The sequence below is a fragment of the Desmodus rotundus genome, chromosome 2 (assembly GCF_022682495.2).
Source record: "Desmodus rotundus isolate HL8 chromosome 2, HLdesRot8A.1, whole genome shotgun sequence".
NCBI lineage: Eukaryota > Metazoa > Chordata > Mammalia > Chiroptera > Phyllostomidae > Desmodus > Desmodus rotundus.
In genome coordinates, this window is record NC_071388.1 from 183082442 (window position 1) to 183110311 (window position 27870).

General features: G+C 37.1%; 1 protein-coding gene across 1 annotated transcript in view; it reads left to right on the plus strand.

Annotated features, from left to right (window-relative positions):
• Nucleotides 1-27870, plus strand: part of CYP20A1 (cytochrome P450 family 20 subfamily A member 1) — a 62847-nt gene that overhangs the window by 3491 nt on the left and 31486 nt on the right. The window contains exons 2-6 of the mRNA XM_024563971.4: nt 9404-9453; nt 10065-10231; nt 13163-13305; nt 20328-20495; nt 26814-26892. Coding sequence (XP_024419739.2) covers nt 9404-9453; nt 10065-10231; nt 13163-13305; nt 20328-20495; nt 26814-26892 — 607 coding nt within the window. The remainder of the gene's footprint in view (nt 1-9403; nt 9454-10064; nt 10232-13162; nt 13306-20327; nt 20496-26813; nt 26893-27870) is intronic.

Below are 27870 nucleotides of genomic sequence, written 5' to 3' on the forward strand. Positions count from 1 at the left end.
ATTTTTTCTGAAGCTTTGAAGGGTTCTGTCATTTGGGCCATTTTTTTGTTTGTTTGTTTGTCTTGGCGCCTCTGTTACTTTAAGGGGCGGAGCCTTAGGTGTTCACCGGGGCGGGGTAATGCTGGTCACAGCGCTGTGACGCTGTACGTGGGGGCGGGGCCGAGAGGGAGCAATGGCGCCCGCTTCACTCTCCTCCGGATTTCAGTCTTTCACTCCGCTACCCACAATCAAACTGGGCCCCTCTGGTGCTGGTTCCCGAGTAAGTGGGCCTGTGCACACTCTAGGCCCCTGTGGGTCTCTCCAACAACCTCTCCTGTGAGGCTGGGAGTCTCTCCTGCTGCTGCCCCAACCCCCAGGGGCGCTTTCAATCAGAGGTTTGAGGCTTTTATTTCCCCGAGCTGGAGCCCTGGGTTGCGCAGCGGTCTGCTTCTCTGCCCGCCGTTCGTCCGGTTTATCTGTGGGCGAATGTGGTGCCGCAAGGTGCTACCTGCCACTCTGCCTGCCCCACTCTCCGCCACTCTGAGTCCGGCCCTCTGGGTTTATCTGTGCAAATGTGGGACCGCAGGGTCTGCTAGTGCTCGGACTGCCTGCGCCATTTGTCCCACACTCCGCCAGTCTCAGTCCCGCCACAGCCACGCGAGTCCTCTCCACCCCAGTGCCGTCTCCGCCCCTCCTACCAGTCTGGATGAATGATTATTTTCTGTTTCCTTGGTGTTGGTCCCCCTTGCCGTTCGATTCTCTGTCAGTTCTGGTTGTGCGAGGAGGCGCAGTGTGTCTACCTACGCCGCCATCTTGGTTCTCAGTAGCATTGATTATTTAAAGAAGAGCAATTTCAGTGGAATAGTGGGGATGATAAACCTTCATGGAGTGAATTTAGGGATATCAAGTATAGACAACTCTTCAGAGTTTTTCTGGAAAGGGGGGTGGTAAGTGATGAGGGAAGTGAGGTAAATGGAATTTTTTAAGGTGGGAGAAATTACATTATGTTACTATGCTGGTGAGGATTGTCAAATCATGAGGGAAAATTGATGATGTAAGAACAGAAGAGAGAAATGTTGAATCAATTTTCTTCACTAGGCAGGATGGGGTGGGATCTAGTGTGGGTTTTGGAGGTATGGGGGTACACTCCATGTGGAGCATAGAGAGTTCACCCATGGTGACAGGAGGGAAGGTGGAATGTACGGGCACAACTGTAGGCAGATAGATGGCTAGCTATATGTGGAGGTAATCTCCTGATTGCTTTTATTTTTTCAATAAAATAGAAACAAGATGATCAGTTATTGGTTAGGTCAGGGGATTTGAGGAAGAGAGAGAAGGAGTGAAATAGTCATCTAGATTAGGAAAGCAACAGACTAGGGAAATGTGTCATTTCTGGGTAGCTCACTTGAAGTTCATGAAATTAAAATGAGACTAGTCAATGTGGCTGTGTTTCTTCCCAGCTGGTTTTTTTTTTTTTCAGCTGTGTGGGTTCAGAGGCAGTTAGCAGAACATTGGATTTAATCAAAATTAGGTGTTTTGCTAAGTGACTGTGACAAAAGGATACAGAGTGAAGGAGTTAAGGGCGTACACAAAGGAGTGGTCATAATGACTGGTTAGAGTGGGAAATGAGTACATGAGCCAGAGTGTTAAAAGTCCTTTGGGGTAAAAGTAGTTTTGGGAATCAAGATATTAAAAATAGTGAGAAGAGCCCTGGCAGGGCAGCTCAGTTGGTTCGAGTGTCCTCCTGCTACGCTAAGGTTGTGCGTTTGATGCCCAGTCAGGGCACATACAAGAATCAACCAGTAAATGCATAAGTGGAACAACAAATAGATGTTTCTCTCTCTCTAAAGTCAATAAATAAAAAAAAATTTAAATAGTAAGGAGAAAAGATAGATGCTGGGAGATTCAGATGCTTGATGTTAAAATTCTGGAGATGTTGAAGTTATTGGTGATGTTAAGATTTACTGTATGACCATGGAATTAGTGACAGAAGTAGGAGGGAGGTTTGTGTGGGAGAGAGATGGTTCAGGAAAGAGGATAAACCTGTAAGGATAGGAATCTGGGGGATGAGGGAAGACTTGGGAATGGTAATCCTGGGCCTCATGTGGAATCTAATGTAAGTAAGGAAAAAAGTCATATTATGATTCTGGATGGTCTCAAGGCAGATGGTAGTGGTAAGGCTACAATTATCAGGGAGGTTGAAGATTTGCTGGGCCATGCCAGGTGCATACCAGATTTGGGATCTCTCTCATCATTGTAGCTATTTGGGAGATGTGGCTGTAGTAAAGTGCAGGAGGGCCTTTTACCTGGCGTTCTGGAGCTCATACTTCATTTCTGGTAACGAAATGTGAGGGTTGGTGTAGAAGTCATGTTATCCAGAGTACCCAGCCTTCTGAGGCTCCGTCTTTATGCCTGTTGACGGAACTGTGGAAGCCAGTATTAGGGTGGTAGGGAGGGATTGTGTTTATATTTGCACATCGTAACAACTTATTCTCTTTTGCCCATCGGTAGTTTTTTCCAAATATTTCAACGTATCAGCATAAAACTATTCCATGAAATTCTCCCAATATTTAAAGACATCAGTTGTATGTTCTGTCCTGTGAAGATACCCTTTCTGGACCCCTTCATTATCTTTCCCTAGTCAGTACTGGTTACCAACCATCTCATTGGGCTGCATAGCTCTTGTTCTTTTATTATTATTATTATTTTAAATATATTTTATTGGGTACGCTATTACAGTTGTCCCATTTCCCCCCCTTTATTCCCCTCCACCCTGTGCACCCCCTCCCACCCACATTCCCCGCCTTTAGTTCATGTCCATGGATCATATATATAAGTTCTTTGGCTTCTACATTTCCTATACTATTCTTAGCCTCCCCTTGTCTATCTTCTACCTACCATTTATGCTACTTATTCTCTGTACCTTTTCCCCCTCTCTCCCCACCCACTCCCCTGCTGATAACCCTTCATGTGATCTCCATTTCTGTGGTTCTGTTCCTGTTCTAGTTGTTTGCTTACTTTGTTTTTGTTTTTGTTTTAGGATCGGTTGTTAATAACTGTGAGTTTCTTGTCATTTTACTGTTCATATTTTTTTATCTTCTTTTTCTTAGATAAGTCCCTTTAACATTTCATATAATAAGGGCTTGGTGATAATGAACTCTTTTAACTGGACCTTATCTGAGAAGCACTTTATCTGCCCTTCCATTCTAAGTGATAGCTTTGCTGCATAGAGTAATCTTAGGTATAGGTCCTTGCCTTTCATGACTGCAAATACTTCTTTCCAGCCCCTTCTTGCCTGCAAGGTTTCTTTTGAGATACCACCTGACAGTCTTATGGGCACTCCTTTGTAGGTAACTGTTACCTACAGTTAAGATTGCTGCTGTTAAGATTCTCTCCTTATCTTTAATCTTGGCTAATGTAATTATGATGTGCCTTGGTGTGTTCCTCCTTGGATCCAACTTCTTTGGGACTCTGAGCTTCCTGGACTTCCTGGAAGTCTATTTCCTCTGCCAGATTGGGGAAGTTCACTTTCATCATGTTTTCAAATAAGTTTTCAATTTCTTGCTCTTCCTCTTCGCCTTCTGGTACCCTTATGATTTGGATGCTGGAACATTTAAAGTTCTCCTGGAGGTTCCTAAGCCTCTCCTCATTTTTTTGAATTTTTGTTTCTTCATTCTGTTCTCGTTGAATGTTTCTTTCTTCCTTCTGCTCCAAATCGTTGATTTGAGTCTCAGTTTCCTTCCTGTCACTCTTGGTTCCCTGTACATTTTCCTTTATTTCACTTAGCATAGCCTTCATTTCTTCATCTAATTTGCAACCATATTCGACCATTTCCGTGAGCATTCTGATTACCAGTGTTTTGAACTGTGCATCTGATAGGTTGGCTATCTCTTCATTGCTTAGTTGTATTTTTTCTGGAGCTTTGATCTATTCTTCCATTTGGGCCATTTTTTGGTCTTGGCATGCCTCTTACATAGTAAGGGGTGGAGCTTTAGGTGTTCACCAGGGCAGGGGAACCCACGTCACTGTGTTGTGGCGCTCTATGTGGGGGAGGGATCCGAGAAGGAACAGTGCCACTTGCTATGCTCTCTGCCGGTTTTCAGTCACTTCCTCCACTAGCCACAATCAAATTGGGCCCTTCTGGTGCTGCTTCCCGGGTACGTGGGCTTGTGTAGGTTCTAGGCCCCTGTGGATCTCTCCTTGAACTCTCCTATGAGAATTTCTCCCACCACCTCAACCCCCACAGGTGTTTTCAGTCAGAGGTTTGAGGCTTTATTTCCCCACGCTGGAACCCTGGGTTGTGTGGTCTGTCTCACTCCCCAGTTGTTCCTCCTGGTTTATCTGCACAAATGTGGGACTGCCTGCCCGGGTCTTCCAGCTGCCTCCTTGCCACAAGTCCTCTCCACCCAGCTGCCCATCTCCGCCCCTGCTACTGGTTTGGATGAATGTTTCTTTTTTAACTCCTTGGTTGTTGGACTTCCATACAGTTCGATTTTCTGGCAGTTCTGGTTGTTTTTTTAAATTTGTTGTCATTCTTTTGGTTGTGTGAGGTGGCACAGTGTGTCTACCTACGCCTCCATCTTGGCCTCCATTCTCTCTCATGCTCTCTCTCTGTATTTTTACTTATTTTATTTCCTGCAGAGCACCATTTTCCAATAGCTTCCTTAAAAAGTGTGCATGGAAAATACATTTTATGAGACCTTGATTGTTTGAAAATCTTTTGTTCTAGCTTCACACTTGAATAATAATTAGGCTTGGTATAAATTCTAGGCTTGAAATAATCTTCCCTTAGAATTATAGGGCCTCCCCCTCCCCAGACTGTTGTTCTTGAATCTGGAATCAAGGTCTTCTTCCAGAAGGATGGTAATCACAGGAATGGAGAAAGACACCTAGGTATGTGTCTAAAGATTCTTTATACCAACCTTGACTCTTTTTGTTTTAGTCCTTACCAAGTGCATGTTTATTGATTTGAGAGAGAGAGAGAGAGAGAGAGAGAGAGAGAGAGAGAGAGAGAGAGAGAGACATCAATTGGTTGCCTCCCTCATGCACCTAGGGATCAAACCTGCAACCTAGGTATGTGCCCTGACCTGGGATTGAGCCCATAACCTTTTGAGTAATCCAGGCCAGGGCCTGACTTTTTACTAACTGTTAAAGTCTTGTGTCTTATCATGCTTTTCTGGTTAAGGAATGCAATCAGGTTGCTTCTTGCAGGAATCCTCTGTCCACCCCCAGATGTGGCCTCACAACTATCTCAATAATCACTGTTCCAACAGCTTAACCCTTTCAAAAAATTGGTTGGATTTTCATCTACTGTTGTCTCCTCTTTCATTCTCTTTACCCTTACTTTCTTCTTTTTTATTTCTTCACTTTTATTTTAGTGGGATTTTAGGAGCAAGAGATAACAGATGAATGTTATCAAGCTACCATGTTTAAAGAGAAATCAAGAAATGTGTTTTCAGCCATTAATAATTTCATCCTAGAAAATTAAAACAGGATGTTTTATGCCACTGACTTTATCTTTTTCAAGTTACGGGATTCTTTCCATCCTTTCCCCCACTATTTATTATATTAAACTGGAAAAACATTCATTATTGGTGAGACTGTAGAACTAAATTATGCATTGTAGGTTTCATAGTTATCTGTTAAATGCAAGTTATGCGTGCTATTCTAGATAGCATTTTTGTAGTAATTAGCAGAAATTATAAAATTCCTCAGTTCTACCTAGATTTCTCTTTTGGCGTACATACCCCAAAGGAGAACAAAACAAAAGTTACACAAAGCTTTTTATAGCACAACTTATAATAATGAAAAATAACGAAGGAACATACATGATAGCACATAATTTAGGCTTTAAATGTTCAAATAAACAAATAAGATTCCTTTATTTATATAATGTTAAGTAGACTATGCCAAATAGATACACTCTGATTAGTACTAGTCAAAATCATTAAGAAAATTCAGAATTGATTCTGGAATTGAATACTTTATTTTTTCTATAAATGTTTATTTACAAATTATTTTGTTCAAAATTTTATTTATTTATTTTTAGAAAAAGAGGAAGGGAGGGAGAAAGAGAGGGAGAGAAATATCAATGTGAGAGAGAAACTTCAATCAGTTGCCTCTTGCACGTGCCCTGGCCATGGACCAAACCCAGAGCCCAGGCATGTGCCCTGACTGGGAATCAGACCAGCTACCTTTAGCTTCGCAGAATGACCCCCAAACAACTGAGCACACTGGTCAGGGCTAAAAATTATTTTATAAAAGTCTTATATAAAAGTTACATGCACTTTGGTCCAGATAGTGGCATAGGTAAACACGTCTCACCTCCTTGCACAGTGACATAAAAATTACAACTAGAATGTAGAATGACCTACACTGAGAATGGTCAGAAATCTAGTTGAATGGAAGTCTGACAACTACAGAATTAAAGAAACCACATCCATCCAGACTGATAGGAGGTGTGGAGATGCTGATTGGGCTGGTCCCATATCCACACATGTGGTGGTTAAAAATTTGGGAGGGATATCTGGTGAGTTAGGAGCCCCATTCCCACAATAGGCACCCCAGACCAAGTTTCCAGTGCCAGGAAGATAAGTCTCCGTACTTCAGGCTGCAAAAACCAGTGGGGACTAAGTCAGCGGAAGAAACTCCTGAAGTCTGGAGCAGTTTCCCTTAAAGAACCCACAAATGGACTTACTCAGACACTCCCTCTGAGCTCCAGCACTGGGGTAGCAGCTTGAAAGGCACCAGTGGCATACAAGGAGGAACTGAAGTTTCCGGCATCAGGGAAGGAACTGGGGGACAGCTTTCTCACAGACAGAAAGTTAGGCAGGTGCCTTTTTCTGAACCCTCCTCCCACAGAGCCACAGAGCCAGCAGGCAGGTACCATATCTGAGACTCCATCAACCTGGCTAACACTGTATGCCTCACCCTGGAGATCCCCTGAGACTCTGTTCCACCCAACTTACAGGCCCAACCAGCCTGTTCACCATGACTTTTCCATGTGAATGGCCGGCCTTGGCTCAAGCTTCAAAACTTCCTAAATCCCCTCAAAAGCCAAGTGGCTCGGGCCTAGCACTAGCAGCAGCCAGCCTAGATTCACAGCTTGGCTTCGCTTGGGAATCTCCAAGCCCAGCACAAATAGCAGCCATCTCAGATTGCTTTATACCTCATGCAGAGTGGTCCCAGGCAGAACACGGGAAGGGGCTGATCTTGGTCTGCACCACCCAGGAAACCCCAGAGCCTGTGCACCCAGTGGACAGCTACAGACTACCAGGGAGCTCCACCATTCTGCCCCTGCACAGCTGAACATCCACAGAGGCTGGAAGTTGGTAATTAGTGTTCACAGCCAGTCCTTGCCACTGACTGGCCCGAGTAAATCCCTCCCATTGACCTGCCAAAAGCAATCAAGGCTCAACTACAAGAGGAGGGTGTACTCAGCCCACACAAAGGGCACATCTTCAGTAGTCAGCTTGGGCGATGGGGAGGTTGTGCCACTGGACCCTACAGGACATCTACTAGATTAGGTCACGCTACCAGGACAGGGAGTCTAGAAACAAACACAGGGAGGTTTCCAAAATGAGGAGACAAAGAAACATGGCTCAAATGAAAGAACAGATCAAAACTCCAGAAGAAGAACTAAACAAAATGGAGATAAGCAATCTATCAGATGGCAAATTCAAAACACTGTTTATAAGGATGCTCAATGAACTTAGTGAGGGCCTCAACGGCATAAAAAAGATCCAGTCAGAAATGAAGGATACACTAATTGAAAGAACAATTTACAAGGAAACAACAGTAGAGTGGATGAAGCTGAGAATCAAATCAATGATTTGGAAAAATAAGCAAGCAAAAAACAACCAATCAGAACAACAAGAAGAAAAGAGAATCCAAAAAAAATGAGGACAGTGTAAGGAGCCTCTGGGACAACTTTAAATATTCAAACATTTGCATCATAGGGGGTACCAGAAGGAGAAGAGAAAGAGCAAGAAATTTGAAATCTATTTGAAAAAAAATCTATTTGAAAGAAAACTTCCCTAATTTGGTGAAGGGGATAGATGTACAAATCCAGGAAGCAAGAGAGTCCCAAACAAGATGGATGCAAAGAGGCCCAATCCAAGACACAGCATAATTAAAATGCCAAAGGTTAAAGATAAAGAGAGAATATTAAAAGCAGCAAGAGAAAAGTACTTAGTTACCTAAAGGGGAGTTCCTATAAGACTGTCAGCTGATTTCTCAAAAGAAACTTTGCAGGCAAGATATGTTCCAAGTCATGAAAAGCAGAGACCTACAGCCAAGATTGCTCTACCCAGCAAAGCTATCATTTAGAATTGGAGAGCAGATAAAGAGCTTCCCAGATAAGAAAAAACTAAAGGAGTTCATCATCCCCAAACTATTATATGAAATGTTAAAAGAACTTATTTAAGAAAAAGAACATCAAAACTCCTATCTATCAAAAATTGAATCTAAAAAAACAAATGAGAACAGAGACAGAATTATGGATATAGAGAGTGTTTTGATGATTGCCACTTGGGAGGGGGGTGTGGGGAATGGGTGAAGAGGTGAGGGGATTTACAGGTACAAACAGGTAGTTACAGAATAGCTATGGGGATGTAAAGCACAGTACAGGAAATGGAGTAGCTAAAGAAGTTATTTATACTCATGACCCACGGACATGAACAATGGTGAGGGGATTGCTCAAGGGAGTGGGGGTTGTTGGGTGGAGGGTGGCAAAGGAGGAAAAATTGAGATAACTATAATAGCATAATCAATGAAATATAATTTAAAAAATAGCTAACAAAAGTTATATGCTTAATCAAAAATAATACTGACCCCAAACACACCAACCGTAAGCCTGCTACAAACTTACAGAAATTCCCCAAACTTCTTCCCAGTTCATTTCTTAAAGTCCGTCATTTGAACAATTTGTTATGAATTATTTTGCTGTTTATTTCTGTACCAGACACCTCCATGACTGTATGACCCTGACAATAATAACTATTAAAGCAAAAAGTGAATATCATGTTGTGTTTTGGTAACTTCTTTGACTAGAAAGAGGAGAACTATTTTAGGAATGAAAGTATTATAAGCATGACATTGATTTATTGTTTAAGCCAAGCCAGATGGGACCATATATAGACATTGAATAAAGAAAACTGTGCTTGACTGTGTATTAATTTATGTGGAATGTATGTTAAATTCTTCAAACACCTTAGTTTAATTGACACAGAGGAGGAATATTAAGATAATTCTTTTAAATACAAAGAACCCAGTTTTTGTATTTAACAGAAATAATATCTGAGATTTAACCTAATTGGGAAGCCGCCATTGAAGGTTCTGCAGATGTCATGGCAAAACACACCTGACTTACATGATGTTGATAATTCATTGTCCTAAATAAACTATTTTAAAATTGTTCCTTAAGGCTTCCAGACAAGCTGCAGGAATTCCGGGGATTACTCCAACTGAAGAAAAGTGAGTAATTATTTTTTTTTAGAATCAAATACAGTCAACTCTTAATTCTTGCTGTTGAAAGTAAAGCAAATTTTTAGATTAATCAGTTTATTTAATTCCTTTATTTACTCTTAACTTGCCTTTTGGCATACAACACAAACTTCATTAAGAACAGAAAGGAAGGCTGTACAAATCAAAACCTTCATTTGCTTTCATGTCCCCTAGCCAGAGAAAGTTGAAAATAGTCAGGATTAAGATAGAAGGAACAAAGAAAAAATTTGCCATAGACGATCTAATGTTTTTCATCAGCCTATGGTGATGTTCATTGCTGTCTCAGAATGAGGTGCTGCAAAAACTGGGATGTTTTCCAATGTCTTAGTCAGATGTTTCTTGTGTACCTTTCTTATTTTTTTTGAAGTGTTGTGAACTCTCAAAATAGCAGACAAATCCATATCTAAATATATCTATAGAAAACAAGATGTCAAATATAATTGAGTTTGGGGTTTTGCAGTATTTGAAATTCGTGTACCTTTGGTCTCGTGTCTTGACACAGTTAATTCATAATTAATTGTTGCTCTTCTGATTGTTCCAAGTTAAATTGATTATTTTGTCAAATGTTGTTCTTCTCTCAGAGATGGTAATCTTCCAGATATTGTGAACAGCGGAAGTTTGCACGAGTTCCTGGTTAATTTGCATGAGAGACATGGGCCTGTAGTCTCTTTCTGGTTTGGCAGGCGCCTTGTGGTTAGTTTGGGCACTGTTGATGTACTGAAGCAGCATATCAACCCCAATCAGACTTGTAAGTTTAATTTTCTTTCTAATTAGCTGATCCTTATCTTTAAAGAAGAAATGTCTATAAAGAACTACATTGTTCTCAGATAGGAATAGCAACATTTATTGAGTGCTCTATACTATGTACTTCATTTAAGAAACAGTATTGTAAAATGATTATTTTTTCATATATAAGAAGGGAGACTCCCACAAAACCAGAATTTATTTATAAAAAATTGTGCATTTATTCATGTTAAAACTTCAGTCACCTTCAAAGTACTCTCCATTTGACACAATAACCTACTGAGATGTTTTTTCCACTGCTCAAAACAGTTTTTGAACTCATCCATTTTGATCCTTTTAGTGCTCCTGCCCATTTTGTTTCACCTCTTCCACATCAACAAAATGTTTCCCTTTGAGGAGTTTTTTCATCTGGGGATACCAAAAAAGGTCACTTGGGGTGAGATCGGGTGAAGCAGGGCGTGGGGCACGGTCAGGCTGTTTTTGCTCAAAAACTGCTGAACAGTCTGGGCAGGTGCACTCCTAAACCGCCCATCATGAAATGTTGGAAGAGTCTTCAAAAAAAATTCACTGAAGCCGAGTGTAGCTTCTCACAGCAACGCCAGCTGGTACACTGGTACAGATGGTTTCCTAGAACACTCCCCTAGCAGGGGAAGCCTATACCAGAAGGGACCCACCCTCCAGAAGATAATTCAGGTTTTTTGGGGGTCCCCCTTCCTGTGTGTGTGTGTGTATTAAAAATCCCAAAGTAAAATTTTTGAGAGAACCTGAAAAAATAATTCCAGTATACATGTGGAAGAGTAAATATACATGAGCAGCCAAGAAACGTCTAGAAAAGAACATTAGTGAGGGGAATACCTCTACCATCAGATAGAACAGTATATTATAAAGCTAGATTAATTTAAAGAATCTTGTACCGTGATAGTACTAGATAGACTAACGGAATCGAGTAAATAGTCCAGTAGATAAACCAAGTGTGTATGATAAAGATAGCATTTTATGATAAAGGGGAAAGCTAATTAAGTAGGATTGGGAAAAGTGGTTATCTATTTGGGAAAAAATTTGAATCCCTGCCTTATTCTTTATATCAAAATAAATTGCAAATGGTTAAAATATAGTGTCATAAAAGTAACAGAAGAAAACATAGTTAAATATTAAATTTCTGAGGGGAGTGTTGACAAACCCTTTCTCACTATGACATGAGATCTAGGAGCCATCAAGCACAAGATGGATAAATCTGTCTACATAAAAATGAAAAACTTTAGTACAATAGAAATACCTTGAAAAAGGATGAAAAAGAGAAAAATGGGAAAATGTTGGCTACTCATTACTATACATGTATGTTAATTATGACTACATATTTGTAAAATAAAAAGTTGTGAAAAAGTTTAAAAGAAATGGAAAACTTTTCCCACCTATATATTTATAAAGTAAATAAAAAGTAATAAAAAACAAAATTCAACTGTAGATAAATGGGTAAAAACAAGACAATTAACAAAGAAGAAACATAAATTTCTAATAAGCAAATGAAAACATTTCAACCTCACTAATGATCAGTGGTATGTGAAATAAAAATGAGATTTTCCCTGTCTGACTAAAGAGATGAAAAATATTGACAAAACTCATTGTTGATGGGGGAATGGAGAAACATGGAATATAAATGTTTTACAGACTTTCTGGAGAGGACGTTGGCAGTGATATTTGACTTCACAATAATAATCTTCAGGAATTTATCATGAATTGATAATCACTTAAATAAGACCTATTAGCATTATTTATAATATAAATAAGAAGCAAATAAATACATATCAATAGACATGATTATACTTATCAAGCATAAAAGAATACTTGTAATACTACTTTTAGGTCTTAATATAATCATACGTATTTATTTTATTTGTCAAATACTTGTATAGCAATTACTATGTGCCAGCACTGTTGTTATGAACCTTTATAAATATTAAATCATTTAATCCTCAGAACAACTTGTGAAGTAGGTATTGTTTATTCCCATTTAACAGAAGACAAAATTGAGGTTAAGAGGTTAAGTATTTGTCCAAGGTCATACCACTAATTAGTGATGGAGCGGAGACTTGAAGCTAGGCAGTCTGGCCTGAATTGGTGCTCGATTTCCAGGACAGAAAAATGGCTCTGTCAGGAAATACATGTTTAACAGTGAGAATCTCTGTGGTGAGATTTAGATGTATTGTACTTTCTTCATTTTATTTTACTGTGTTTTGTTTACCATGGGAATGTATTTTTGTATGTGTGTGAAAACAAAGTCATTAAGGAAACACTTCAAATAATGAATAAAAGAGAATTAAAAAAAAATTTTAAATTACTTTATTGTTGTTCAATTACAGTTGTATGCATTTTATCCCCACCCCTCTACCCAACCCCAGCCAAACCCACCTCCCTCCCCTGCTTCCACCCTCCTCTTTGGTTTTGTCCATGTGTCCTTTACAGTAGTTCCTGAAAACCCTTATCCCCACTATCCCTTCCCCCCTCCCCTTTGGCTATTGTTAGATTGTTCTTAACTTCAGTGTCTCTGGTTATATTTTGTTTGCTTTTTTCTTCTGTTGATTATGTTCCAGTTAAAGGTAACTCTAATACTTGATGATTATACAGCATCATCAATTTTTCTTTAAAATCAATTGAATGAGCTGTTTTTATAAAGTCAACAATATTGTCATGTAGGAAGAAAATTTATGCAAGTATTGTTTGTAGTGAGATTCCCAGTCAGGATATTGTATTCTTGCCAATTTTTATTGCCTCTTGAACTTTTCGTATTTAGGAGAGACATTTAAGGGAGTTGTGAAAAAAAAAGTTGCTTTCAGTTACAATTCCATACTTCCCTGATCTCTATGTCCTTTTGCTGGAGATTTTTTTTTTTTGAGTGATTACTTTGACTTAAAAATGCTTAATTTGTCTGTTTCAGCGGACCCTTTTGAAACCATGCTAAAGTCATTATTAAGGTATCAATCTGGTGGTGGGAATGTGAGTGAAAACTGCACGAGAAAAAAATTGTATGAAAATGGTGTGACAAATTCTCTGAAGAGTAACTTTGCTCTCCTGTTAAAGGTAAGGTGATAAGTAGTTTGGCCTGGAGTTCTGCAGTGCAGATAAGAGTATATTTTTTGACTATTTTGTGTCTTGCCTTTGCTACTCTTTCCTCACCTGTCTTTCTAAGCTGATCTTTATTCTCCTAAAATTGTATAACAAAGCAAACTAGAACAAGAAAACAAAAAACTTAACACTCAGACTCCTGTATAAATTAAAATTATGGGAGTGGAGAGGACCTGAAAAAATTTTCTAGATCAGTAAATTTGTCCTTTGTTTTTGGGCCAGACTCGGAACCACTGTTTCCTAGAACTTAGTCTGAGCTCGCCTGAAACGCTCACCTGCAACACTCTCCTGTTGAAAATGTAGATTGCTTAGATTCCATTTGGATGAACTGGGTCACTGGGAGGGGGACCTGACATTTTTAACAAGCTCCACGAATGATTTACAAATTTGAAAATAATACTGATTAATACCATTCCCTTTTTGTCCCTAAAGAACCTTAGTTGAGCCGTGTGCTTTCTGACAGTTCTCTGTGTCCCCATGGGATTGTTCCAAACCTTCACTCTTAATGCAGTATTACTAGTCCTACCCACCCTTTTTGCTTGCTCTACATGTCCTTGCCTTCTGCTTTGCTGAGACTAGAGAGTCCCTCATATGTGAACTCTCTCATTGTCCTATTCCCCCACCAAAAAACTGTCCATCTCAGTGCTTGTTCATTTCATGTTAAATCTTAAAGAATCCTTCTTTCCAAAGCTAATCCATCCACTTGTGCCCTTTAAATATATTATGATTTACGGTACGATATGTGCTTGCTTTAGTAAACATGGAAAATCTAACAGTATAAAGAAATCATCCATAATTTCCCTAAAGACATACATATGGTTGAGACCATACTGTATGTACAGTTTTATATACTTTTCATATTAATACATATTATAAACATTTTACTTTGTCATTAAAAGTTTTCAAGAATAACTAAAATCAGGCTTTTTTTCTGATAGTCTTTTTACAAAATATAGAAAAATTTAGAAAAGTCCTAAGGAAAAATAACATTTTTAATATTATTTATTACCCAGTGAAAATCATGTTCAAATATCAAAATATTTTTATATCATTCCAGCCTTTTCAGTGCACAATAGAATTTTAATCAGTGTCTTATGATATGGGTAGTTTTAGACTACATTTTTCACTTATCATTATATTATTAGCATTTTTATAACAGAAAGTATTCTTTGAAAATTACATTTGAAGAGAAGTCTCTAATGTCAATTTTATCTCCTAAATATCTTTCAAATTGGTCTTCTATCCACCAGCAATGCCATCATCTTACTGTAAGCTTCCCTCATCTTACTTGATTGCTTGTTTCTCCACCTTCTCTGTCTCAGTTTCTCTGCATTGTTTGTTTTCTGTTTATTGCGGGGATTCTTAAACTTATTTTATGACATGTACCCCTGGGAATCTTGGTGAAACCATGGACTCCTTCTGAAACGCTCACCTGCATTTAATATGTGTAACTACAAAGGAGACCAAGAAAGTTATCAAAATATTATTTTTAAAAAATTTGTAATAATGTAATATATTATATATGTAATATATGTAATGTAACACATTAAATAGCAAGATCTAGCAATGCTTTCAGAACTTCCATGATTTTAAAATAATGATGTTATGAGGGACAAAACTGTTTTTTTTAGATTTTTGTAATGACTTTAATATGATATGAAAGGGCCTATATTCATAATTGAAGGAAATGCTAAATTTTATTTAGAAGTTTGTGAAAAATATTTTTTTGCCCCTTTGGTGTCTGTGGACTTGAAGTTAAGAACACCTGAGAATAGATAGTTTTAAATTGTAGTTCTTATTTTATCACTCCCTTGATCAAAAACTTTCACTGGCTTCCCTGTGCTCCTGGGACAAACTGCAAGTGTACGAGTCGTCTTCAAGACCATGTATGATTTATTTAGCCTGCCTACTTCTCCAGCCATGTGTCCCACATTCTGTACTCTAGGTGCACTGGTTTCTTTAGTCCTGTACTGCACCTTGTTCTGTCCAATCTCAAGGCTTCTATATTCTATTCCCATTGCATTAATGGTCTTCCCTAGCCATCCGCTCATTTAGGTAATGCATGTTCATTCTTAGCTCTTCGTTTAAATGTCACTTCCCCAGGGAAGCCATCTCTGATCCTCTCACTGTTCCTTTAGATGCTGTCTCCACAAGCTTCACATGCTTTTCCTTCATGACACTTCCCAGTTTGTAATTATATTTTGTCTAATTCTTTGATCGTTTGTCTCCTAAATTGTATGTACCATGGAGGGGCTCTTCTATTTTGACTGCTACTGTACACTTGGCTCTTGGTGTAAAATAGGCCTTCAGTAACTACTTATTAAGTCAGTGAATGAATACTGATCAACTTTAAAGTTCCTTCATGCATTGTCTCTTACCTCTATGGCTCTGTTCTTGCTAATTTCTCCCTGGAAACATTTTTTTCCCACCTAACTCCTGCTAACTCCTACTCCAGTCCCCAGTTTAGTTATATTCCTTTCCCCATGCACCCTTTCTAAACTACCATAACAACCTGGATATGCTTACATAACAAAATTAAATAGATTTTCTTATCTCTCTTCCTTCTTAGATTCTGTTTTCCTTCCCAGATTCTGTTTTCCTTACCCTTTTCTGTAATCTGTATACTTTAAACAAAGCTATTTATTTGTTGTATGTTTAATGTAGCTCACTGGGGAATAGATTATTGTATAATGTACACTATTAAGCTTGGGCAAGAAGCTTTAGATCTTGCTTCTGTCATTTAGTATCTGTATGATCCTTTATGTATTATGTGGCCTTTGTGAGCTTTCATTTCCTTATCATGAATTGAGGATAATAATATCGACATTACAGATTTGCTGTGAGGATTATATGAGATACTGATGTAAAATGCCTAACAACAGGTCTTAGAATACAGTAACTACTCAAGAAATACCTTTCTTTCTCCTTTGCCTGAGAGATTTTCCGGCCATTTGTTTCCTGCATTTTCCACGCACATTCTTCTGTTCCTTTAACCTTTCTTCTTGCTTATATTTTTCCAGCTCCTCTGAAACTGCACCTTCATATTAATGTTTGCAACTTGGCTACTTCATTCCTTCTTTCATGAGGGCTTTATAGTTGACAGGCCTATAACTGTCTCATTTGGAGAGTTACATAGAAGTCCTTTCTAGTGTGTAGAGAGCAAACCCACTTTCACTCAGGAGTGAACACCCCCCACTTACTCTCTCATGATACAGAGTAATTTTTAAAATCATGAAAAATTTAAAGAAACAAAAATAGAAGAGTGTAATGACCATCCATGTCTTTGTCACCAAACTTTAACAGTTATCAAATTAGACTCAATTTTATTTTATCTGTGCCCCTACTTATTGAAGTACTTCCCCTGTCCTCTCTCTTGGTTATTTTAAAGCAAACTCTAGACATCATACCAATGAGGACATGCTTCTTAAAGTGCTGAACAGTGTTCAGCGTATAATAGCTACTTGGTCAATTTTATTTTTTTCCTTCTTCTATAACTTTGTTCATTCTTCCTAAAAGTGTTCTGACTGCACATTTAAAGCAGTTTTGTAACTTTTTTGAGCCATAGAATACCTGATAGCTCTTAAGAGGATGTCATGTTAACTATTATTCCACAGTATCCACTTTTTAAAAATTTCATTTGGTAAATGGTTAATGCCATGTTTTCCTTATCGGAATTCTATTTGAAACTCACACTTTCCATTTCAGACTTCAGACTTGCTTGCTGAGTCTACCGGGAGCATTAACTGGCTCCTCTCTGCATAGTTTTGCTTCTGAAAACAGACCAGACAAGGCCTTTAAACATGGCTGGCTGCTGCTTTCTCCCTCCTTTTCAGTTCCAATTTTAACTTATAGCCATCATTTAGAGGGCCATCAGGAGACTTGCATACCAAATTCCCACCCTCTCACTGTTAGCATTCATGTTTTGTATCTCAAGTTTTTACATTGGCCATGCTCACCCCATGTTCTCTGGGTCTCTCAGGCTGCCTGCTTGGTTGTCATAACTGTGCCTGCCACCCTCATTGTCCTCTCTGGAAGCAGTTAGTTTGCCTGTTTCTGAGCATTCACCAGTCAAAATCTTCCTTTCTGTTTTGTTAAAGCACATTAAATTTGTTAGTAAGAATCTTTTTGTATTTAGTTATATGTCTCCAGGGAATTTTGCCCATTTCTCTTTGCTTTGCTGTAATGCCTTTTTCTTTTCAGCACTGTTTATTGTTAAAAGTCTTAATTATTCTTTCTTCTCTGCTTCAAAGTAAGTAATTCTAACTTCTTTAATCTTTTATCATAGACTCTATTTTCTAAACTTTCTATTTTTTTGTTGTTGTTCTGTACTCCATTTTTCTTCTCCTGCCTTATCAAATGCAAATTAAGATGGAAAATTATTTCCCATTTTTCATGTTTTTGTCTTCATATTTTCAAACTTTGGTCCAGACTGGGTCCATATGTGAGAAATGTGTTTCAGATTTTTATTGTAAATCCCATAGCACAAGCCAGTGGTTACTTAGCTCTTAAGCATTAGTCAGAAATACCAATTAAATGTTTAATCAGAGAGCAGCTGATTGAAGAGTACTGCTCTCTCTCTACCAGTGGTATTTGTTAAGAGAATTCCAACTTCTTTACCAGAGTTGTCACTCCAAATTAAGTTGTATATTTCATACTGACACACTAAACCTTTTAGCTGTTTTTTTGGTTTTTTGGTCCAGACCTAAGTTCTGTGTTCTGACTCTTCTCTAATCCTCTCAGACCTCATCCTATGTGCTCTGACTTCTTCCTGTCCTGACCGTCTCTGCTCCAAGGCTGAGTGTGAACCTCCAGTTTTATTCTGTGAGTGTCACTTCTTTCTCTGTGCTTCAAGCAAATATTTTCCTGTGACTTTGGGTCTCAATTCTGATTTAACAAGTATTTGTGGATTTTAGAATTTATGACTATCCTTTTAATTGACATCTTAGTAATAATATTAATAGCCAAAATTATTGAGTTCATTGGGTTTTTTTTTTTTTAGATTTTATTTATTTTTAGACAGAGGGGAAAGGAGTGAGAAAGAAAGAGAGGGAGAGACACATCAATGTGTGGCTGCCTCCTGTGTGCCCCGCACTGGGGAACCTGGCCTGCAACCCAGGCATGTGCCTTAACTGGGAATCGAACCAGCGACCCCCTGATTCACAGGAGCTCAATCCACTGAGCCACACCAGCCAGGGCTGAGTTCATTGGTTTAATGGTTCAATAAGCTCATTTAATCTTCCATATATATAAAATAAAGGGTCAGCATTGACATGTGGTACTTGTCATAAACCCAAACAAATGGGTCAACACAAAGGTTATAAATCATGAGGGTGTAGTTTTTTCACATGGGTTGGGCCTGATAGTTTAGGATTAGACATTCAGGAGTAGACTGAGTGATGAAGAAAGTAGGGTGTGACGATTGCGTATCTAAGTGGATGAACATTGACACCCAGTTAACTTCCCATCTGTGCACACAGCTGAGATGGTTTCAGGTGACGTGCTTTTCCTAGAATTGTTTTGAAGCAAAAATCCCGTACTTACTAAGAAATATAATATTTTCTAAAGCAAATGAACTGTGATGTTTGAAAAAGGAAATCTTATGGGTTTATCTTATATCTATTAATATGTTTTATTATTTCTTTTATAAGAAAGCTTTCTTCCCCAGTGTTTGCCTTTCCAATTGGAGCTTCTGTCATTAGCTATATGTCATATTTGTATGGGCTCTTCTGTTTTCACCTAAAAACAGCATGGTTTGTTTCCAAAATCTTTTTTTACTTTTTAGTGTAAAGGAAGCTATGTGATCTCAATAATAACTACTGAATTCTAACTTTTTAAAGTACATGGAATTATTTCATTAGTAATATGAAAGTTATTTTTAACTATATAGTTATGTTCTATTTTAATTATTATTTTCCTATTTTCTTTATACTTCATCTAAGTCTCAAAGAGTTCTTTTAAAATATATTACAAAAAATAAAAAATAAAATGTATTACCCGGCTCAATTCATTTATCTTGATACTATAGACTCATGAAAACTTCCCTTTCCCTTCTTCCAAAAACAGTATTATATTCCACATAGTTCACTTTAATTAGGTGTAAACCTATGTCATGCATATCTTTTCATTTTGAATATTTATCCGTTTCTCAGAAAACTGATTTTAATCCTTTATATTGTGACAAAGTTTTCATGGGGATGCTATAGGAAAAGAGCTTAAATTTGAGTTCCTAACCTGAAAGGGGCTTTATATCTATCACCGCACAAAGCCAATACCACCTTATGTGACATGCATATAATTATCCCAGTCACAGCAACAGTGTGAGGTAGGAGATGTTGTTCCCATTGAACTGTTGAGACATCTGAACATTGGAAAAATTAAGCAAATTGGTCAAAGTCACATTACTTCTAAGTGAGAGCCAGAAATAAAACCAAGGTTTTTCTGACTCCAAAGCTCTGATCTTCTTCCTATGCATTGTTTTTATTCCACAAGGGATTTAATAAATACTTGAATTAAGACGTGACAAAGAGACTCTGAGAATTTTCTGTTATGGGAGTGTGACTAGGACTTTTACATATTCATGTATTTGTTGATTGTTTACTATATATGACAGATACTCTGTGGTGCGCCTTTATTATTTTTAATCAGATACTAAGATTTTAGTCTCTTAATTTTCATTATTTTTAAGGTGTTACCAGCCTTTGAACTTTTAAATTATATATTTTGTTGTTGTGATGGTGGTGGCAGTTCTATTCTGTTTTGCAGATCAACCCTTGGGACAGAATCTTAATCTAAACCACTGAGCATGTAATTTTAATTTTAGGTGGAGCCGGGGTTAGCCTGACAGATTAACTAATCATCTGAATGCTTACTTGGTTAGAGTTGAGCTGTGTACTCTGTGAAATGAACCTACTTGATGAATTTTTCTAAGATTTGCGAGAGGAAACAGTAAATCATTGTGATTTTCCATTCTCTTTCAGCTTTCAGAAGAGTTATTAGATAAATGGCTCTCCTACCCAGAGTCCCAGCACGTACCCCTTTGCCAGCACATGCTTGGTTTTGCTATGAAGTCTGTTACACAGATGGTAATGGGCAGTACGTTTGAAGATGAGCAGGAAATCATTCGCTTCCAGAAGAATCACGGCACAGTAAGTCTAGAGCCAAATTTAAATTATTCTTTCATCAAATTGAATAGTTAAATAATGTAGATTTTGCATCTCAAGAATAAGGTATAAGATTTTATAGTATAGAATTTCCTTGTTTGGGGATAAAAACAATAATGTAAACAAAGATAATTGTATTTGTTTTTTAATTTAAGAATTACTTTTTGCTCGCAATTACTTTTTGAAATTTAAAAATCAGGTAACTAAAGAAATTTTCTTTTAATGTTTACTAACTATATAATAAAATAATACTGAATTCTAGAATAGAGGGAAAAACTGTATTTAATATAACTATACTATGTCTTATATGGAAAGAAGTTAAAGCCCTGAGCACTAAAATGTAATGAGATGAGTATGATTTGAAGAAAGGCTAATTCACTTTAAAATTGATTTACTGGTTGCTCTTTCTAAATCCACATATAGAATTGATTTTTCTCTGTTTGAAAAAATATATTTTTTTTATTAAAGTGTAGTTGACATACAATATTATATTATTTCATGTACAACATAGTGAATTAACATTTATATACTTGCAGGAGTGTCCAACCTGCAGCCTTTTGGGCTGCATGCAGCCTAGGATGGTTGTGGCCCATCACAAAGTCATAAATTTACTTAAAACATTATGAGCTTTTTTTGTTTCTGTTGGTGTTTGTGTATTTAATGTGTGGCCCAAGACAAATCTTCTTCTTCCATTGTGACCCAGAGACGCCAAAAAGTTGGACACCCCTGCCAGTGCAATCATCACAATAAGTCTAGTAACCATCTGCCACTGTGCAAAGTTACGACGATATTATTGACATGTTCCCTGTGCTGTACACTGCATCCCTGTGGCTTATTTATTTTATAACTGGAAGTTAGTACCTCCTATTCACCTTCACCTTTTCACCCATCCTCCCACCCACTTCTCCAGCAACCATCAGCTTGATATCTGTATCTATGGGTCTGTTTTGCTCTGTTTTGCCTATTTGTTTGTTTTGCTTATTTTTTGGATTCTACATGTAAGTGAAATCATGTATTTGTCTTTCTCTCTCTCACCTATTTCACTTAGCAAAATACCCTCTAGAGGTCCATTCATGTTGTTGCAAATTCTTTTTTATTGCTGAGTAATATTCCATTGTATATCTATACTGCATCTTCTTTTTCGTTCATCTACTGACAGACACTTAGGTTGCTTCCATATCTTAGCTATTATAAATAATGCTACATCGAACTTGGGAGTGCATATATCTTTTTTCTTTTTTTTTAACTTACTGATTTTAGAAAAAGAGAAACAGGGAGGAAGGGAGAGAGAGGGAGAGAGAGAGAGAGAGAGGGAGAGAGAAATGTCAATTTTGTTGTTCTACATATTTATTCTACTTATTTATTCATTCATGATTGATTCTTATATGTGCCCTGACTGGGGATCAAACCTGCAACCTTGGTATATCAGGACAATGCTCTAACCAATCGAGTTACCCATTGGGGCCTGTATATCTTTTATAATTTTCTCATTTTCTCATTCTCTTCTTCTGATTTTCTTCAGATAAATACAGGTCATATGGCAACCCTGTTTTTTATTTTTTGAGGAATCTCCATACAGTTTTCTATAGTGGCTGCACCAATTTACAATCTCCCCAGCAGTGCACAAGGGTTCCCTTTTCTCCACATCCTCACTAACACTTTATTTGTTGACATTTTGATAATAGCCATTCTGATGGGAATGAGATGGTATCTCGTTGCGGTTTTGATTTGCATTTCCCTGATGATTATGATGTTGAGCATCTTTTCGTACATCTGGTGGCCATCTGTACGGCAGTCATCATTGAACTAGAATAAATAATCTCTTTTATCAAACTCAACATTAAATTAATTTATTTGGTTCAAATTATACTCAGGTCATTTATAGCATATTGGATATCTGAGAGATTATTCCTTACTGTTTTCAAATCTATAAAACTGGTTAAATAATCAAGATAGTGTATTTAAAACAATAATCACTAGTCACTGTGTTTAACACCTTGTCACTATTTAGTGTTGCACTTTTTCCATTAAAATTGTTTTATTACTTTTGTTTGAAGATTAAAAAATACACTTTTTTAATAAAACATTCCAGAGCATAAGACTAGAAGTGGGAAAACCACTCTAAATTTCACTTTCTAGATAAACTACTCTGTGTACCCAGGCAAAGTAAATTAGTTAAGGAATTCCTAAAATGTTTTCATATTTTAATGAAGAATGAATTTTTGACTCAGTTGTTTTTATCTAATTTTTTTTAATTGGAGCTGTTATTTTTTTTAAATGTTTATTTTATTGATTCTAGAGAGAGGGGGAGGGAGGGAGAAAGAGAGAGAGAAGAAACATCGGTTGCCTCTTGCATGTAACCAGACCGGACCATACCCGCAACACTGGCTTGTACCCTAACTAGGAATTGAACCTGCGACCTTTCAGTTTGCAGGATGATGCCCAACCAACTGAGTCACACCAGCCAGGGCCGTGTGATTTTTTTCATATTGACTAGAAAATATTTTTAAAAAGAGACCTCCACTGTTATTTCTAGGATTTTCTTCTAACCCGTTCTGCATGTTTTTGTACTGGTATAATTTCAAAGTAGAAGTAATTTCAAACTTACTGAAAAGTTGCAACTAGTACAAAGAACTACAATGTATCATTTATCCAGGTTCACCAGTGGTTTACATTTTGCCATATTTGTGATTGCCATTATCTATTTATTTATCTATTCATTCCTCCCCCTTACCAGAACCATTCGAGTGTCAAGTAGCCATTTTGCTTCTTTCTTCCTAAATTCTTTAGGCTGGATTTCCTAAAGACAAGGGTATTCTCTTCTATAGGGAAAACATAGTTTTCAAACTTGGGAAATTTAACATTCATATTGTACCAATACTATTAACCACAGCCCATATTCAAATTTCTTCACTTTGGTGGCCAAACCTTTTTCATGTGAAACAGTTCCTCAATTTTTTCTTTGTTTTCTTTGACCTTGACACTTTTTAAAAAATACAGGCCAATTATGATGTTGAATGTTCCTCAATTTGGATTTGAGCAGATTCAAATTATGTTTTTTAGAAGGAATCTGGTATTTTTTAACATTACTAGAAGTTGTCAAAGTAAAGTTTTTAGACTATAAACATGAATTGAAGTCTTCCTCAAGTGATCTTTTAATGTCTGAGACACATTAAAAGGGATTTATGTCACAAGGAATAATAACCAATTGACTGAGCAGTTAGGAGATGTCATCAGTTGTAAGAAGCGTACCAATTTCACCGATGTTAGGGTGTGGGGAAATGTGTGCTTCACGTTCGGGTGCATACTGTTTCTCCAAACACATGGTCCCCGTTGTTTTCTCACCAACATCAGTGTGCTCTTTCTTTGTGCTTTTGACATTTAGAATTATTTGTCCTTTAAATATTTGCCTACCTAATCATTCAAAAATGATATTTCATGATTAAAGTTTATAATTTATTGTTCATGAAGTTAAACATTATTTAATATTTTTGTTGAAAACTTGTGTTTCTTCTTTTGTGGGATGCTTTCTCATATACTGTGCTCATATTTCTACTGATATGTTTCTTTTTCTTACTAATCTGCAAGAGCTCTTTGTTCTTTTCTCAGTTTTCTTTTGCTTTTATTTATAGTGCTTTTAAAAAGTCTTTATCTTTTAAGTAACTTTTAGGTTTATAATAAAATTGAGAGGCAGGTACAGAGATTTCCCATATACCCTTTGCTTCTACACATGCATAGACTCCCCCATTATCAACGTCACTCGTCAGAACGGTACATTTTTTGGCAGCGGTGAACCTATATTGACATATCACAACCCCCCGAAGTTTACCTAAGGATTTACCCGCAGTGTTGTATATTAATGGATTTTGACAAACGTATAATGACATTTATCCATTATTATGTCATGCAGAGTATTCTCACTTCCTTAAAAAATCCTCTGTGCTCTGCCTCTTCATCTTTCCCCTCCTCTCCCAACTTCTGGCAACCACTGATCTTTTTATTGTATCCATACTTTTGCCTTTTCCAGAATGTCATATAGTTGGAATTATACAGTATGTAGCCTTCTCAGATTGACTTCTTTCACTTAGAAATAGGCATTTAATCTTCCTCCTTGTTTTTTCATGGCTTTGTGGCTCATTTCTTTTAGCCTAGAATACTATTCCATTGTCTGGGTGCACCACAGTTTATCCATTTACCTACTAAAGGACATTTTGGTGTTTCCAGGTTTTGGCAATCATGAATAAAGCTGCTATAAGCATCTGTGTGCAGGTTTTGTGTGGACATGTTTCCAACTCCTTTGGGTAAATACTAAAGGTTGGGATTGCTAGATTATATAGGAAGAGTATGTTTAGTTTTATAACAAACTGTTTTTGAGGATTCTATTGATATATCCTGTAGCTCAGAGATTGTTTCTAAGCTGTGACCAGTGTACTGAGTCTAGCAAAGGGATTCTTCATTTCTGTTACAGTGTTTTTGATCTCTAGCACTTCTCTTCAGTTCTTTCTTAGGATTTCCATCTCTCTGCTTACATTGACTATCTTGTCTTGCATGCTGTATACTTCAGCCTTTACCAGAGGGTCTTTTAGAGCATTTAGGATATTATCCTTTAGAGCCCTTAGCATATTAATCATAGTTATTTTAAATTCCTGGTCTGATGATTCCAACCAACATCCCTGCCATATGTTGTTCTGATGCTTGTTCTGTTTGTTCAAATTGTGTTTTTGCCATATATATACATATTTTTATTTATTTATTTATTTTTTGGTAGCTAGACACAATATACTGGTTAAAAGACACTTGTGTAAATAGGACTTTGGTGGGGTGTGGGGAAAGGGAAAGCATTCCATAGTTCTATGATTAGGTTTTAACTTAGTCTTTTAGTGAGCCTGTTCCTCTGTGCTGTGAACTTCACAAGTGTTTTTCAGTTTTTTCTCCCCCTTTAGGTAGAACAGGATGGCCATAGTGGGCTGGAGTTTGGTATTTCCCTTCTCCCACTTGGAAGCTTAGATCTGACTGGAGTTGGATATTCCCCTTCTCCAGGTCAGTTAGGCTCTTGATAATACTGCAGTAGGTTAGGCTAAGTAGTTTCATAAGAGAATAGGTCTTATTAAGACGAATGGAGTACTCTGGCTTATTTCAAATTTGGTTCCTTACTCAGTCCCCCTGCTGGGATCCCAAGGATGTTTTTACCAGCATTTACTGTGGGAACCTGACCAAGCTTCTAGAGGTAAATCTCACAATATTTTGAGGGCCTCCCATGACTAGGTCTCCCTGGAGATTTTAACTCTCAGAGTTGTGTATATCGAACCTCAAGCAGTTTGTCGATTACAGTTCAGGTTTTCCTACCTTTGCATTGGTTCCTGAGGTGGTTTCTACTTATGATTCTGTTTGAGTAAGATGTGACTCCCAGTTTTCGTTTGTCTCCCCAATCTTGGAGGCCTCAGTTTGCCCTTTCCGTGTCTTAGGGATCCAAGAAGAGTTGTTGATTTTTCAGTCTGTTCAGCTTTTGGTTGGTGGGATGGAGTAGCTAAATGAACTCTTTCATTATAAAGTTTTGCTCTGTTCTCTGTGTCATGCTTAGAAAACTCATTCCTCACTTTAAGGGTATTCCTAATGTAAAAATGTACTGTGTATCTTTATAATGCTTTTAATAGTTTAATTTTTTACATTTGAATAATCTGTGAGGTATATCTTTGTAAGATTATGGTTGAGAACTCCCTAACTCTATTAATAATTTTAAAAATATTTAGCACTGATTAATATAAGTGGTGTGTTTTTTCCCCCTAAGTTCTTTAAGAACTTTTGAATTATAAACAAGTTGAAGTTTTTTCAGAAGCTAACTAACCAATTGTGAAATAATTGGAAGCCTATCCTGTTGTTTACTATCTTCAAATTTTACACTACTTTTCAACCTTTTTCTGGATCTCAGTCTTATCAATATCCCAGGTGAAGTAAAAGTTGGAATTCCCAATGAATTTCCCTATGGTAACATTATAATAAAAAATTGAGAATTGACTTTATTGCCACGTTCTTTTCCTCCCCATTCCTACACCTTTTAAAGAAATGGAACTTTTGACTTTTCAATTATAATTAATTCGAAGGTGTTTTGACTGAAGTTGTTAAAATATATTTGCTCTATTTTCAGAGATCATGGAGTAAATGATTATGTAGCTAATTTAAAAGGGAGAGCTTAATTATCAGTTTGGTTAGTCAGATAGGAGTTTCTTAATTATTAGCTTAGATTGCTTGGGATTATTTAGAAAATCTCCTTATTAGATAATAGATATGTCTTCCTATTTTCAGGTTTGGTCTGAGATTGGAAAAGGCTTTCTAGATGGATCACTTGATAAAAGTACAACTCGGAAAAATCAATATGAAGATGGTAAGTTTTGACACTCTTAGTTTTTAATAAGGACAAAAAGCTATGTGCTCTATTTTGTCATGTATTTGTTTCTCTCTTTATGTTTTTTTCTACATTTCCTATAATGAAAGTCTTCTTAAACAAAAGAGGACAAGGCAGTGAATTAGTAAATGAAACTCTAGCACACTGCAGAATGAGAATGCTGTAGAGTTGGTGTAGCCTGCAGGATTACTGGGAAGTATAAGGGTACAGTCCTGGGAAAGCAATTTGATGACCTGTGTTAAGAATCATAAACTAAATGATGGATGAAGTGATCCAGAAGAAAAATATTCCTTGAATATTTCTGTTCCTACTATTTCTGCAAGTAGAAAACCAGAAACAGTCTAAATGTCCAACAACATAGGAACTGCTAAGGAAATAATATCAACGTGAGTCAATATTTTGTAGATATTTATAAAAAATGTAGCAACATAAAAAATTCTTACCAAACATTGAGTGAAAATATTTTCAAAAGTGTTTGGCATTGGTTACAACTTTGTAAACTGTACACAGAAAAATAGCGATTTTAGTTTAAGATGGCTTCCCAATTATTCTCTCCCTTTTTATTTTATTCTATATATTTGTCAGTAATTTAATGAATGTAATGCTTTAATACCTTTATTCGGAGCTGCTTCATTTTCTTTTCTGGAAGTAGGCTGGGTAAATTAAAATACATAAAGTACATTGAAATAATGAATTATTTCTCATATATAATAGTATTGCTTCCCAGGATTCTCTTCCTTAATTATTTCAACAAATATTTATTGGGGCACATATGTGCTAGTCACCCTTCTTGGTATAGAAGGCAACAATCCTGTCCTCATGGGGCACACCATTCTGGTGATTCCCTTGATGTCCAGTATAAGTCCAGCAAAGCCAATTTAACTGACACATTTTATGCTATCTGTTTTTTTGTTACTATTCTGACTATCTTTTCTTTAAAGATTTCATTTATTTACT